The following is a 13,423-nucleotide window of genomic DNA, read 5'->3' on the forward strand; positions in this document are numbered from 1 at the left end:
ACCCGCGCCCCTCCCCCTTTCCCTCTCCTTCCTCTTTGGGGCGCCTGCAGCCGCGGCTCGAGCGCTCCCGGAACTGAGGCTGGGCGCCCGGCCGTCGGGAGGCGGGGGCCACGTCAGCGGGGCGGCCGGGGGCTCGGCGGGCGCGGGCGGGCGCGGGCGGGGCGGGCGCCATGCGGCGGGGCGCGCTCCTGGCGGGCGCCCTGGGCGCCTACACTGCCTACCTGGTGCTGGGCGCGCTGCTGGTGGCGCGGCTGGAGGGCCCGCACGAAGCCCGGCTCCGAGCCGAGCTGGAGGCGCAGCGGGAGCAGCTGCTGCGGCGCAGCCCGTGCGTGGCCGGCCCGGCCCTGGACGCCTTCGTGGAGCGGGTGCTGGCGGCCGGACGGCTGGGGCGCGCCGCGCTCGCCAACGCTTCGGGGCCCGCCAACGCCTCGGACCCCGCCTGGGACTTTGCCTCGGCCCTCTTCTTCGCCAGCACGCTGGTCACCACCGTGGGTGAGTGAGCGCCGCCCCCATGCCCCCAGCCGGCGGGGACCTGGGACCCCCACCGCGTCCCCTGAGCCAGCACGAAATACCCTTATCCCAGCGGATCACTCCCATTTCGCTCTGGGCCTGGGATCCCCTCAAAACCCCCAACGAGGACCCAGGACCCACGCTCGTGGGATCTGACCCTCTTTGGGGAACCCCTGTCTAAGCCTGCCCCCGCAGCAGGAAATCCCCCAGTCCCTCCGGGACTAGGGCCTCCCTGAGTACCTTCCAGCGAACATCTGGGACGCCATTCCCCGGCCTGCCCCTGGGAGCCCCGGGTCTGTCCAGTCCCCTCTGGGCCTAGGACCACCCTCAGAGACCTCCAGCGAGGACCTGGGACCCTCCGCCTGAGACCCTCGCCCCCTCTGGACCTGGACCTCAGCCATGAAGGACCCCTGTCCTCTCTGTGCACAGACCGCCATCCCCTCCAACAATGGCTGCTGACTCTCCAGATAGTCCTTCCGGGCCGCAGTTTGGGAAGCCCTACCCCAACCTCCTCCCAACCCTAGTGCCCCACTGAGGACCCTGAATCCCCAGACCCTCTCAGGGCACCATCACTAAAGACTCTATGCCAGTAGAGATCCCTCGCCAAGGACCTGGGGCGGCCATCTGAGACTTCCACCCCTCTGGCCCTAGACCACTCCCCAGCACCCTTGCCCTCTTGCAGGCCAAGGACCACCCCATCCTCATACTCCCCAGTAGGTAGCCCTGACATGACGCAGGACCCCCTCCACATACCCCATTCCATCTTGACATCTCCCCTGTCTTGGGGAGCCCAGTGAGGACACCCCCTGTTCCCTCTGGACCTGGGACTTCAATTCAGCATCCCCCAAGTGTGGATGTGTGAGAGGGACCCACCGTGGAGGGAAGGACCACTGACTGTGTCCAACTAGAAGCTCCCTGGCCAGGACTCCCACCCCTTTGGCCCCAAGACTGCCTCCAGCAAAACCCCCAGCCCTTTCCAAACCAGAGACTCCCATGGGGGCCTTTTGAACCCGAGAACCCGTAGCTGAGACTCTCATCCCTCTCCAAGCCCTGACGCTCCTCAGTAAGAGCCCCAGAACCACTTGGACCTCCTCTCAGGGACCCCAGAGCCCTGTATGCTGTGTTTGAGAACAGAATCCCATCCCCCTGCACAGAGACACACAGGATGCCGGCTACCCTGCCCCCAGCTGTCCACCCTGGAGTTCCCAAGAAAGGGAGTCTCCCGGGGACCTTGGACCCCCCAATCTCCTCCAGACCAACAGCTGGGACCTCCCTCTGCACCTTAACACTGCCCCAGCCTGCTTTGGGCCTGAAATTCTCCCCTCCACTAAGGACGCTCCGGGCCCTCTGCACCCCAGAACCCTCCCCAGTACCTGCTGAAGACCGTTACCAATTTCCACCCTGGGCTAGCAAGGACCTGAGACCCCACCCCTCCATCACGCCTTAGCAGTGTCTACCCCCATCACGTCCCCTCAGGCATCCCTGGGCTCAGAAGCCCCCTCTGAGGACTCCCCTCCCAGTCCCATTCGATCCAGAAAATGCCCCCACTGGGGCCTCTCCCCTCCTTCCTCTGGACCCAGGACCCCCCCCCCCAGGCAGGTGAGACTGCCCCGCCCCCAGCCCTCCTAGGGAAACCCCCTACCTGCCTCAGTGCCCTGCAGACCTGGGAAATCCCAGCTGCGGGTCCTCCCCCAGCGCCTCTGCAGTCCCCAGACTTCCTCTTTGTCTTGGCCCAGGATTGGGCCTGGGGGAGGGGAGTGAGGCCGGGCAGGCTAGCCGGGATTCCTCCCTGTGGCAACAGCGGCGGTCTTGCACTTTGGTGCCCCAGTGTGTGGACCGGCAAACCAAGGCCATAGGCGGCCGGGCTGCAGGCCCGGATGCTCCTCACTGACCGGAATTCGCTGACCTTCCCTGGGGCTTCTCTCCCCATGCCAGCTGGGCCTGCCCGACCTGCTCCTGGGCTGCACTGGGTCACCTCAGTGTCTCCCTCTGCCTCCGCCCCATCCTGGCTTCCCAGGAGTCAGCCAGGCGGGACAGGTGAAGAGGCCAAACTCAAGGCAGCCACAGCTCAGCCGCTGCTCATCTCTAGCCTCGGTCTCCTCCCTCATCTAAAATGGGGATAATCACGCTCCCCACTCCACGGTAACAGTAATGCCTGGTAGAGGACTTGCCACAGACGGGCTCTAACCCACTTCATCAGCACAACAGCCTTGTGAGGCAGGTGCCATTAGGGGCCCTGTTTATTCAGCAATGGAAACGGAGGCCCAGAGAGGTTGGACAAGTTGCCCAAGGCCACACAGCTAGGAAGGTGTAGCGTCCCGTGCTCTTAACCAATACACCGCACTACTTCTCAAGCTTGCATACAGAAGGGTGATGTGTGTATATTGTAAAAGAAATATTATTCTGACACTTGCTAAAAATGGTAAGTTACTGTGATAGGGGAGAGAGACTGAACTCAACTCCGAATATAGCCAAGACAGCTAGAGGTTTAGGGCTGAGAGCAGAGGGAGGGGGTCAGTGGATGGAAAAGGACTCAGAGGAAACAGGGAGGGTGGGGGATTCTGGCTAAACTGGCTTAATAGGCTTCTGGCTAAAGACAGGCCAAGGACTTAGATAAAAGGACTTAGATATCAAGCATGGAGGATGAGGAATCTGCTCAGACGTCAAGGGTGGGGGGATTCTGCCTAAACTGATTTAGGATTCCTGCTAACACTGGGCCTGGTCCAGAAGAGGGCCCAGAGGAGCCTGCCTGAAGTCGGCTCAAGGAGGGAGACTGTCCGTGTGAAGTGCTGGTAACAGTAACTGAGGTTGACTGAGCCTTGGTGGTCATTGTTATTGCTGGTGAGGCCTGGGACTGGGAATCCAGAGAGGGAGCGAGCAGTGGAGTCCTGGTGACTCTTCCCAGGCCCTCCCTTGTTGCTACGTCCTGTCCCAGCCTGGCTGGATTATTACCATCGCATTTGAGGAAGGCCGTTTTGCAGACTCTGCGGAAACCGAGCCTCAGAGGGAAGTCACTTGGCTGATGTCGTGCAGAGAATAAATGGCAGAGCACTGAGTTGGATTTGACTCTTTGAGGCAGTAGGCTGAGGCTCCCTGCCCGCATTCTAATTCTATGTGATTTTTTTGTTTATAAGGATTTTGTGTCCTTTGCAACCTGTCATTTCAGCCAGGCTGCTGGAGTTTCTCCATCAAAATCCTTGTCTTAATGAGGGTTGGAGCCATAAGTGATCAACCTCAAATAACAGCTGCGTAAATAAGATGGAGGTTTATTTCTTGCTCACATTCACAGTACTTGGTCCAAGACCGGAACGGTCATAGTCGGAGACCCTCAGGCACCTACATCACTCCTCTTTGCACAATTGCCATTCCCAAGGTCGCCTCATTGTCCAAAATGGCTGCTCAGCACCAGTCTTCACGTCTGTGTTCAGGCAGCATGATGAGGGAGGAAAGAAGGGAGACAGGCATCCCCCTCTCTTTAAGGACACTTCCTGGAAGTTGCTTGCTTCTTTCATGTGTACCTCACTGGCCAGAAATTATTCCAGAGTCATACTGGGCTGCAAGGGACAAGGGAATGTCTTTATTGCAGGCAGCCATGTGTCCAGCAAAAACTAGAGGATCCTTTTTTTCCCCCAGTTCTTTTTTTTTTGTTTGCAGGGAAAGATTCTCCCTGAGCTAACATCTGTTGCCAATCTTCCTCTTTCTTTTTCCCCCTCCCCAAAGCCCCAGTGGATGGTTGTATAGCCTAGTTGTAAGTCCTTCTAGTTCTTCTGCATGAGCTGCCACCACATCATGACTACTGACAGATGGGTGACGTGGTTCTGTCCCTGGGAACTGAACCTGGGCTGCCAAAGTGGAGCGTGCTGAACTTTAACCACTAGACCATCAGGGCTGGCTCCCAGCTCCCTCTTTCTTTCTTTTTTTTTTTTTGTGAGGAGAATCAGCCCTGAGCTAACATCCTCTTTTTGCTAATCCTAATTTTGCTAATGCTAATCCTAATTTTGCTAATGCTAATCCTCCTCTTTTTGCTGAGGAAGACCGGCTCTGAGCTAACATCTATTGCCAATCCTCCCCTTTTTTTCCCCAAAGCCCCAGTAGATAGTTGTATGTCATAGCTGCACATCCTTCTAGTTGCTGTGTGTGGGACGCGGCCTCAGCATGGCCGGAGAAGCGGGCCGCCAGTAGCGGAGTGCGCGCACTTAACCGCTAAGCCACGGGGCCGGCTCTCAGCTCTTTCTTAATACACATAACAGGGGCCGGCCCGGTGGCATAGCGGTTAAGTACGTGCGCTCTGCTTCGGCTGTCTGGGGTTCGCCCGTTCAGATCCCGGGCGCGGACCGACGCACCACTTGTCAAGCCACGCTGTGACGGCCTCCCCTATAAAGTGGAAGAAAATGGGCCCAGATGTTAGCCCAGGGCCAATCTTCCTCAGAAAAAGAGGAGGATTGGCAGATGTTAGCTCAGGGCTGGTCTTCCTCACCAAAAAAAATAAAAGAAATAAATAAGATACACATAACATAAAATTTACTATCTTAACCATTTTTAAGTGTACAGTTCAGTGGTATTAAGTACATTCCTATTGTTGTGCAACCATCACCACCATCCATCTCCAGAATTGTTTTCATCTTGCAAAATGGGATTCTATCCGCGTTAAATAACCCCTCATTCCCCCTTTCCCCTCAGCCTCTGGCCACCACCATTCCACTTTCTGTCTCTGTGAGCTTGCCGACTCTGGGTACCTCGTGTAAGTGGAATCATACGGTATTTGTCTTTGTTTATCCAGTCATCCGTCGAAGGACACTTGGGTGGCTTGCACCTTTTGGCTTTTGTGAGTGATGCTGCTGTGAGCTTGGCTGTGCAGGTGTCTCTTGCAGCCCCTGCTTTCCGTTCCTTTGAGTATATACAAACCAGAGGACCCTTCTGTAGGGCAGACGGGCCCAGGGCAAGGCCTGCTCGTGGGTGCAGGGTTTCCGCCTTTATCACTGACCACAGGGCTGGATCTGCAATCTCTTGGGGGAGACATTTTACTGTCCACATAAACCAGGCCCCTCAGCACCCCAGTCCTATGTCTGACCCTTTGGTTAAATCAGTTTGGGAAATAAAAAGAGACCTTAAATTACACATTGCCCAAGTGAGTCTGTCTCACCAACACCTGAATTCCCCCATATCATATTTCTGTTTGCAGAACTCACACCCACCTTGTTCCCGTGGTCCAAGCCCACTGGGCTTGTCACACCCGTGTTAAGAGTAGGGGAAACTGAGGCTCCGAGCCAGGCCAGAGCCTGCACCTGTCATTCATTATTTTGACTATTGATCGAGGGCCCACTCTGCCAGATACCAGGGCTCCAGCAGTGATGAAACAGACAGAAGCCCCGCCCTGCTGGAGCTGGCACCCACTCAGGAGACAGACAGTAACCAAACAAGGAAACTGTGTAGTGTGCTCAGTGTTCAGTATTCAGTGCCATGAAAACAAACAAAAGAGTTGGGTAAGAGGGTGTAACGATTTAAAATAAGGTGGTCAGGGAAGGCCTGGAAAGGGGACATTTGATCAAAGACCTGAGGGAGGGGAGAAAGGGAGCCGTGCAGATGCCTGGGGGGAGAGCATTCCATAGAGAAAGAATGGCCAGTGCAAAGGCTCTGGGGCGGGAGTGTGCTGCCCTGTCGCATTGTGTGGGGCCTTGTGGGTCACAATGAGGACTTTGTCCTTTTACCTGAGTGGGAGGGAGCCAGGGGAGGGCTCTGAGCAGAGGAGGGACATGACTTAACTTAGGTGTCCACAGCGTCCCTCTGGCTGCGTGTAGGGAACAGACTGAGGGGGCAAGGGTGGGGGTAGAAGGGAGACCAGGGACAAGGCTGCTGGGGTAGGCAGGACCAGGGTGGGGGCCATGGGAGTGGGGTGGGGTGAGGCGGGCAGGTTTGGGGTCTATTTGAAGATTGATGGACAGTGGGTGTGAGTGATGAGGCAGCCGGGGGTGACACCAAGGCTCTTGGCCTGAGCGGCCAGAAGGACGGAGGTGCCATCACCTGAGAGGCTGTGGGAGGGGCAGGTTGGAGGGTGACATTGGGCCTCGGTTTGGGGGAGCACAGACCCGCGAGTGGAGGCGCTGAGTGGGCAGAGGACTTCTCGCCCCCGCAGGCTACGGCTACACGACGCCGCTGACCGACGCGGGCAAGGCCTTCTCCATCGCCTTCGCGCTCCTGGGCGTGCCGGTCACCATGCTGCTGCTGAGCGCCTCGGCCCAGCGCCTGTCGCTGCTGCTGACCCGGGCCCCGCTGTCCTGGCTGAGCGAGCGCTGGGGCTGGGACCCCCGGCGGGCGGCCCGCTGGCACCTGGCCGTCCTGCTGGGGGCTGTGGTGACCGTCTGCTTCCTGGTGCCGGCCACGGTGTTTGCCCACCTCGAGGAGGCCTGGAGCTTTCTGGATGCCTTCTACTTCTGCTTTATCTCTCTGTCCACCATCGGCCTGGGCGACTACGTGCCCGGAGAGGCCCCTGGCCAGCCCCACCGGGCCCTCTACAAGGTGCTGGTCACAGGTGAGTGGGGTGGCCGGCTGGGGACTGGAGGGGGAGAGGGGCACGGCCCCACCCTGGGGGTCCCGTAGCCCCACGGCCTGCCCCGGGGGTCTGAGTCGCCGCACGCCCCTCTGCCCTCTGCAGTCTACCTCTTCCTGGGCCTGATCGCCATGGCGCTGGTGCTCCAGACTGTCCGCCGCGTGTCCGACCTTCACGGCCTCACAGAGCTCATCCTGCTGCCCAATCCGGACCCTGCCAGCCTCACCGAGGAGGACGATCGCGTGGACATTCTGGGCCCCCAGCCCGAGCCGTGCCAGCAACTCACGGCGGGCTCCCACGCCGACTACGCCTCCATCCCCAGGTAGCAGGGCAGGCGCCCTGAGGCTGGATGGACCTGGCCTGTGGCTGAGGGGCCCACGAGACTGGAGCTGACATCCTAGAACATTCTAGAACCTCTGCGAGCACATGCCGGTGTTCCTGAGGCATCGCCACCAACTGTCCTTCCTGTTTTACCTGTCCCGGCCTCCGCCGGGCGTCCACACCGCCTTGTCCTCCCTGCCCCTTCTCTCGTTCCCCCCACTCTGTGCCTCCCTGGCTTTCTCACCGTCTTTGTTTCTCACTCTTTTACTCACTCCTCTGCCTCTCCCACCCAGCCACTCATCACTGCCGATTCTACCAGGCTCCGGGCCCAGACCTCATTCCAGGCACCGCATCGCTCAACACACCTCGGGCCAGTGACTGCTCCTCTCTGAGCCTCGGTGTCTTCATCTGTCAAGTGGAAAGAATATAGTCACTCATCCAGAACTCTTCCTCTGTGCTGGCCCGTGCTGGGCAGTGCAAGGGACACAGTGGTGGTCGAGATGGCCTGGGCCCTGCTCTTAGTGGGCTCACAGTCCAGGGACGTGGACAGCCCTATCCCCACACAGTGACAGCCCAGAATAGGCAAGACCTCAGTGGCGGAGGCAGCGTGGTCAGGGGTGTGATGGAGGAAGCACAGGGAATTGCCCAATCCCACCTGGAAGGTCAGGAGGGCTTCCTGGAGGAAGGGACAACTTACTCAGCCCTGAAATATGAGGAGTAGCCAGGGAAGAAGATGTACTTGACATTCTCCTCAAGTGTCTCCAGGAAGCAAGACCCAGGCAGGGAGCCCTGAGGTGAGCCTGGGTGCTGGAATCTTCCTCAACTGCCTGGCAGGAGGATGCTGAGACAGGATCCAGCCTGGACACCATTGTGACTGCTGTCCCCGTTCACCGAGCACTAACTGCATGTCCTGTGCTGGGCTCTGGAGCCAGCCTGCTTGGGTTCAAATCCCGACTCAGCCGCGTCCTGCCCACATCCTCGGGCGGTCCCTCCACCTCTGATTCCCGGTTCCCTCGTCTGTAAAATGGCGAGAATAGCAGTACCGACTTCAAGAGATGATGTCACAGAGGCTGCCCTGTTATTCGGTGCTGCTTTCTTTGCCAGGCCCCGTCCTGGGTACCTCACATATGAGGAACACAGTGTTATCACCCCCTTTGCACAGATGAGGAAACTGAGGCTCGGGGGTGGGGGGCCCTTGTTTTAGACTCAGGGTGAGGAGGGGACTGATTTTCTGTGTTTTTGTTTTTTGTTTTTTTTTTTTTTGGTGAGGAAGATTGGCCCTGAGCTAACATCTGTGCCCATCTTCCTCTACTTTATATGGGATGCCACCACAGCATGGCTTGATGAGCAGTACGTAGGTCTGCGCCCGGGATCCGAACCTGTGAACCCTGGGCCACTGAAGCAGAGCGCGTGCACTTAACCGCTACGCCACTGAGCTGGCCTCAGGTTTTCTATTTACTCCGCGAGATGTGCCCCCTCCCCAGACGGTACCTCAGTGATGGCATTTACTGCCAAAGGCCCATCTTCTGAGCTGTTACCTCCACCAAGCCCTGTGGGGGTTACAGAAGGGCCGGGGCCTTTGGGCTGGGCCTGGATAGTAAGCAGACAAGTAGAAAGGGTAGAGGAGGCCTTCCAGGCAGAAGGGGCTGTGTGTGCAAACACCTGGAGGCAGGAGAGCATGCTGAACGTTAGCTCCTGGCATGTAGTTTACTGTGACTGGAGTGCGGAGGGACTGGGGGAAGGGGGGTGGGGCGGTAAACAGGGGCACAGCTTAAATGTCCTTAACTGACAAGCTTGGGAACGTGGCCTCTTTCTTGAGGGCACTGGAGAGCCATGGAAGGGCTTTGAGCAGGAGAGAGTCAGGTTTGTGCCTTAGGAAGATGCCCCTAGCTTCTCTGTGGACACAGACCAGAGGGGGAAATTGAGGCCGGGTGCCCAGGGGAGGCTGGGGCGGGAATAGAGGGGGAGGCGATGGGGCTAGGCAGGACCCAGGGGTGGTGGAGGGCTGCTCAGGAGGCCAAGTGGACAGGCCGTAGGCCTTACAGACTTAGGAGGGACAAGGCCAGGGAAAGGCCCAAGGGATGGTCAGCTGCCCCTGAGATGGGGTCCTGGGAGAAAGAGCAGGTTCGAAGGGAGACGCTGAGGCTAGTTTGGAACATGGTGGGTTTGAGGGGCTAAAGAGACCCCCAGGGGAAGGTGTCAGGAGGTCACAGGCCCCCCGGGGCTGGGGCTCAGGATGGTCGAGGCTGGAGACAGATGAGGGAACCGGGGCCATGAGGGTGAGTGTGGCAGCCCTGGAGGGAAGTGAAGACCAGCCTTGAGAACTCAGCCTTATGGTATTTATATCAGAAAGGAAAGATTCGGGCTTTCCAAGGATTTTTGTTTCCAAGGAACAAAATCCTGCCTGGCACTGGCTGAAACAATGAGATGATTGTCGATTGCACATCACTGGAGTTGGGCACAGCTCTAGGGGGGGTCTTGTGGCCCCAGGGTCCCTCTCTCTCTACTCTGCCACCCTCAGCTGAAGGCTTGGCTCCTGCATGGGCTCCCCTCATGGCCCCAAAGTGGCTGCGACAGGTCCAGGCATCACAACCAGGCATGATAATTTTTAGTGCATGAAGAGGGGGGCATCTCTTCCCGTGTCTCTGGAAGCAAGGCAACCTTTTCCCAAAGCCTCCCAGCGGACTTCTCTTCCCTCTCATTGGCCAAAATTGGCTCACATGCCCATCCTGAACCAATCATTGGCTAGAGAGATGGAGCCGCCATGATTAGCTTGCATTCCTCAGGATTCTCCCTGCCTGCTGGGACTGAGGCTGGGGCTGAGGTTTCGGTTTGGAGGCTGGTGAATACGTAAACAAAACTGGGCTTCCATTAGAAAGGCAGAAGGCCGGGAGAATGGGCGGACATGGATTAACTCATCGGCTGGGGCCATCTCGTACGAGTATGCAGGTTGGGACCTACGTAAGGGATGCCTGGCTGGCAGGGTGGAAACAAATAGGGCTGAAGTTCGAGGCCGTATATGCCCAAAGGGGGCTCCTTTTTCTAATTAACATAAAGGCCCTATATGGCGAACAGCGACCCTTCAACCAATGTCCTCATACCAGAAAAAAGAGCTTATAAAGGGAGACGGAAGGGAATTCTAGAAAGGGGTAAGAAAACCAGAAGGGTGGGGGGTATTGGTCAGAGATGAGAGACTTTTAAGGCAGGCAAGTCAACATTGTCAAATTATGCTAAACAGTCACACAAGATTGTTTTAATGCCAGTGATGGAAAACACCTAAGATTTACCATGTGCCAGGCACTGTTCCAAGCCCTTGATAGGTAATAATTTATTTAACCCTCTCAGCAACTCTGTGAGTTAGGTACATTCTCCACATTACAGATGAGGAAAGGAGGCCCAGAGAGGTTAAGTAGCTTATCCAAGGTCACACAGGAGGTGCAAAACTGGGATTTGAATGAGGTTTTGGTTGGTCGCCTTGTCCCTGGGAGGCTCAGAAGCATCCGCCATGTAGCTCTTTCTCAGCCTCCCAGCCTTCCTGGCTCCTCGGCGCGGTCACTGTCCACCCTGCAGCTGCATCCGCAGCTGGGTGGGGAAGCAGTTGCCTCTCCCCTTCTTCAGGGGGGTGCCCGTGGGATCTGGCTTTCGCTCTTCACCGCTTCTCCTTCCAGAGTCCTCTAGAAAAAAAAAACCAGGCCCTGTTCAGTTCAAGACATTAAAAAAACAAAAGTGCATGCTAAAAAATTGAGAAAGTACAAGAGTGTACAGTGGAGAGGCAGTGTCTCTCCCGCACACAGGCTGTGATGACTGATTTCTCAGGTCCCCTTCCAGTCACGTAGCAGCAATATACAGGTGTGTGTGTCATTGTGTCATTCATTTTTTTCTTTCGCTCTACACAAGTGGTACCTAGTATGGTGAGGTGGTTACAATTACAGACTCCGGAGGCAAAGTTCCTGGTATAAATCTGAGCTCTGTCACTCCCAAGCTCTGGGCTCTGGGCAAGTGGTTTCACCTTCCTGGGCCTGAGTTTGCTCATCTGTGAAATGGGACGATAACAGCACCTACCTCATGGACTTGTTAGAGAATTAAGCAACTTAATATCTAGAAAGCTCTTAGAACAGTGTCTGGTACTCAATAAAATGTTAGGTAATGATGCTTATCCTCATGTCTGCACCTCGCTTTATTATATATGTTATATACATAAATATATAATGTTTATATCCTTTTCCCAATATTATTCTCATTTTTGCACCTTGCATTTTTCACCAACCTGTGTAATTTGGAGATCATTTCAGAGACACACAAGGAGGTCTCAGATCCTTTTTTATGTCTGCAGTGTCTCCTCTAGGACCCACGCCCCATAAATTATTTCAATGTCTAGTTAACGGACATGCGTGGTTGGCAGTCTTGCTGGTATAAACGATCCTGCAAAGCGCACCTTGTGCATCAAGATCTAACAGAGGCACCTCCCCCCTGGTGGGGCTGTATTCCTGTGTCAGGGGTGCCAGGAGAAGACCCCGGGCTCTCTGACTCTGTTCATGAGTCTAGAAGGGCTCAGGTACACAGCTGCTGAGTTTCTTCCCTCAGATGAAGGGGCCCCTGCCTGGCCTGTGGGCATGGGCTGGGGAGCACAGCCTTCCGTCCTCTGTTCCTTTACATGGAGCACCAGTTCTGCGCTGTGTATGGCAGTTGACAACAACAGTGCAGAGAAAGCCCTAGGCCTTGCCCTGAGGAGCCTGGGATTCAGAGGGAACAGAGACCCTGGACTGTCATGGCCCAGGGTGGTTGTGGGAGGGATTGGGGCTGGTCATGTAACACAAACAAGACCCAAGGAAGGAAAGTGGGCAGCCGTGAGTGTAACACCGCAAGGTGGTACAGCTCGTGCACAGTCTGGGGGAGAGAGAGCTCGCCTATCAAGGATACCCAAGTCGCTCCGTGTGACTAGGGTATGGACTACAAAGGTCTATAGGGAGAAAAAAGACGAGCCGAACAGGAAGGACGACAGGGATGAGATTCCGCAGGCTTCTGGAAACCAGTTGAGGGCGGATGTTTCCCCGAGGTCCTGGGGAGTCATGGAAGGTTTCAGAGCACTGGTTCCCAAGGTGTGCTCCCCAGACGGTCAGTATCAGCATCACCTGGAAACTTGCTAGAGACAGAAATTCTCCAGCCCCACCTCAGACCTACTGAATCAGAAACTCTGGGGTGGAGCCCAGCAACCTGCTTTAACAAGCCCTTGTGGTGAGTCTAATGCACGCGATACTTTGAACACCATGGGTTTAGAGTCAAGTCAGCTTTGCGGTTCATCAAAAAGTCACGCTCCGAGTCCTTATCTGTTAGGCATCAGAATACAAAAGTAAATTGTTAACTTACTGAATATTTACTTGCGCCAGGCACTCTTCATGTGTTATCTCATTGATTTCCCACAACTGTTTTTGTCCCTGTTTTGTACAGGAGGCTGTTAAGCCGCGGTCAGATTAATTCCCACAAGGAGACCAAACTTTTTTTTTTAGGAATAGAATTTTTGATATAAAAGCCTGATTGGGTAGAAGGACGGCTGCCAGAACAACCAATAGGAACTCCTTGACGGCCTTCGGATCACAAACTTGGCCTCCAGCGCCCTCTGCCGGCCAGGCCCCGCGCGCCCGGGTTTTGAGCACCGCCCCCCCCCCCCCCCAGCCCTTCTCCCGCCCCCAAGCCCTGGGCGCCTGTCGGATGCGCGTTACCATGGAGACGCGCACGGGCGGCGTGCCTCGGAAACGGCGGAAGTCGGTTGTGGAAGTGCGAGCGGCCATTTTGAGGCCGGGCAAGAGGGGCGGGACTGGAGCGGCCCAGTGACGGTTGACCGGTTTAACCTAAGTGACTGGTACCGCGGGGCGGGGGGAAGAGGGAGGTGCCTGGGGCCAGCCCAGGGAGGGAGGCGGGGGGGGAGGGGGAGTGGCGGGGAGGGGAGGGGGAGACGAGGAGGGGAGGGGGAGACGAGGAGGGGAGAGACCGGCGAGAGGGAGGAGAGTCGAGGGACCGGGCCGCGGAGGGGAGGGGCGGAGGAGG

At 56.8% G+C, this 13,423-nt stretch overlaps 1 protein-coding gene across 1 annotated transcript; it reads left to right on the forward strand.

The window, feature by feature from the left end:
* Positions 1-155: 155 nt before the first annotated feature.
* Positions 156-8,596, forward strand: KCNK6 (potassium two pore domain channel subfamily K member 6). Its single transcript, XM_058529241.1, has 3 exons — positions 156-492; positions 6,644-7,039; positions 7,163-8,596. The coding sequence occupies exons 1-3, from the start codon at positions 171-173 to the stop codon at positions 7,381-7,383; spliced, it is 939 nt and encodes a 312-aa protein (XP_058385224.1). The 5' UTR covers positions 156-170; the 3' UTR covers positions 7,384-8,596.
* Positions 8,597-13,423: the final 4,827 nt, after the last annotated feature.

Source organism: Diceros bicornis, chromosome 34, assembly GCF_020826845.1.
Source record: "Diceros bicornis minor isolate mBicDic1 chromosome 34, mDicBic1.mat.cur, whole genome shotgun sequence".
Classification (NCBI taxonomy): Eukaryota; Metazoa; Chordata; class Mammalia; order Perissodactyla; family Rhinocerotidae; genus Diceros; species Diceros bicornis.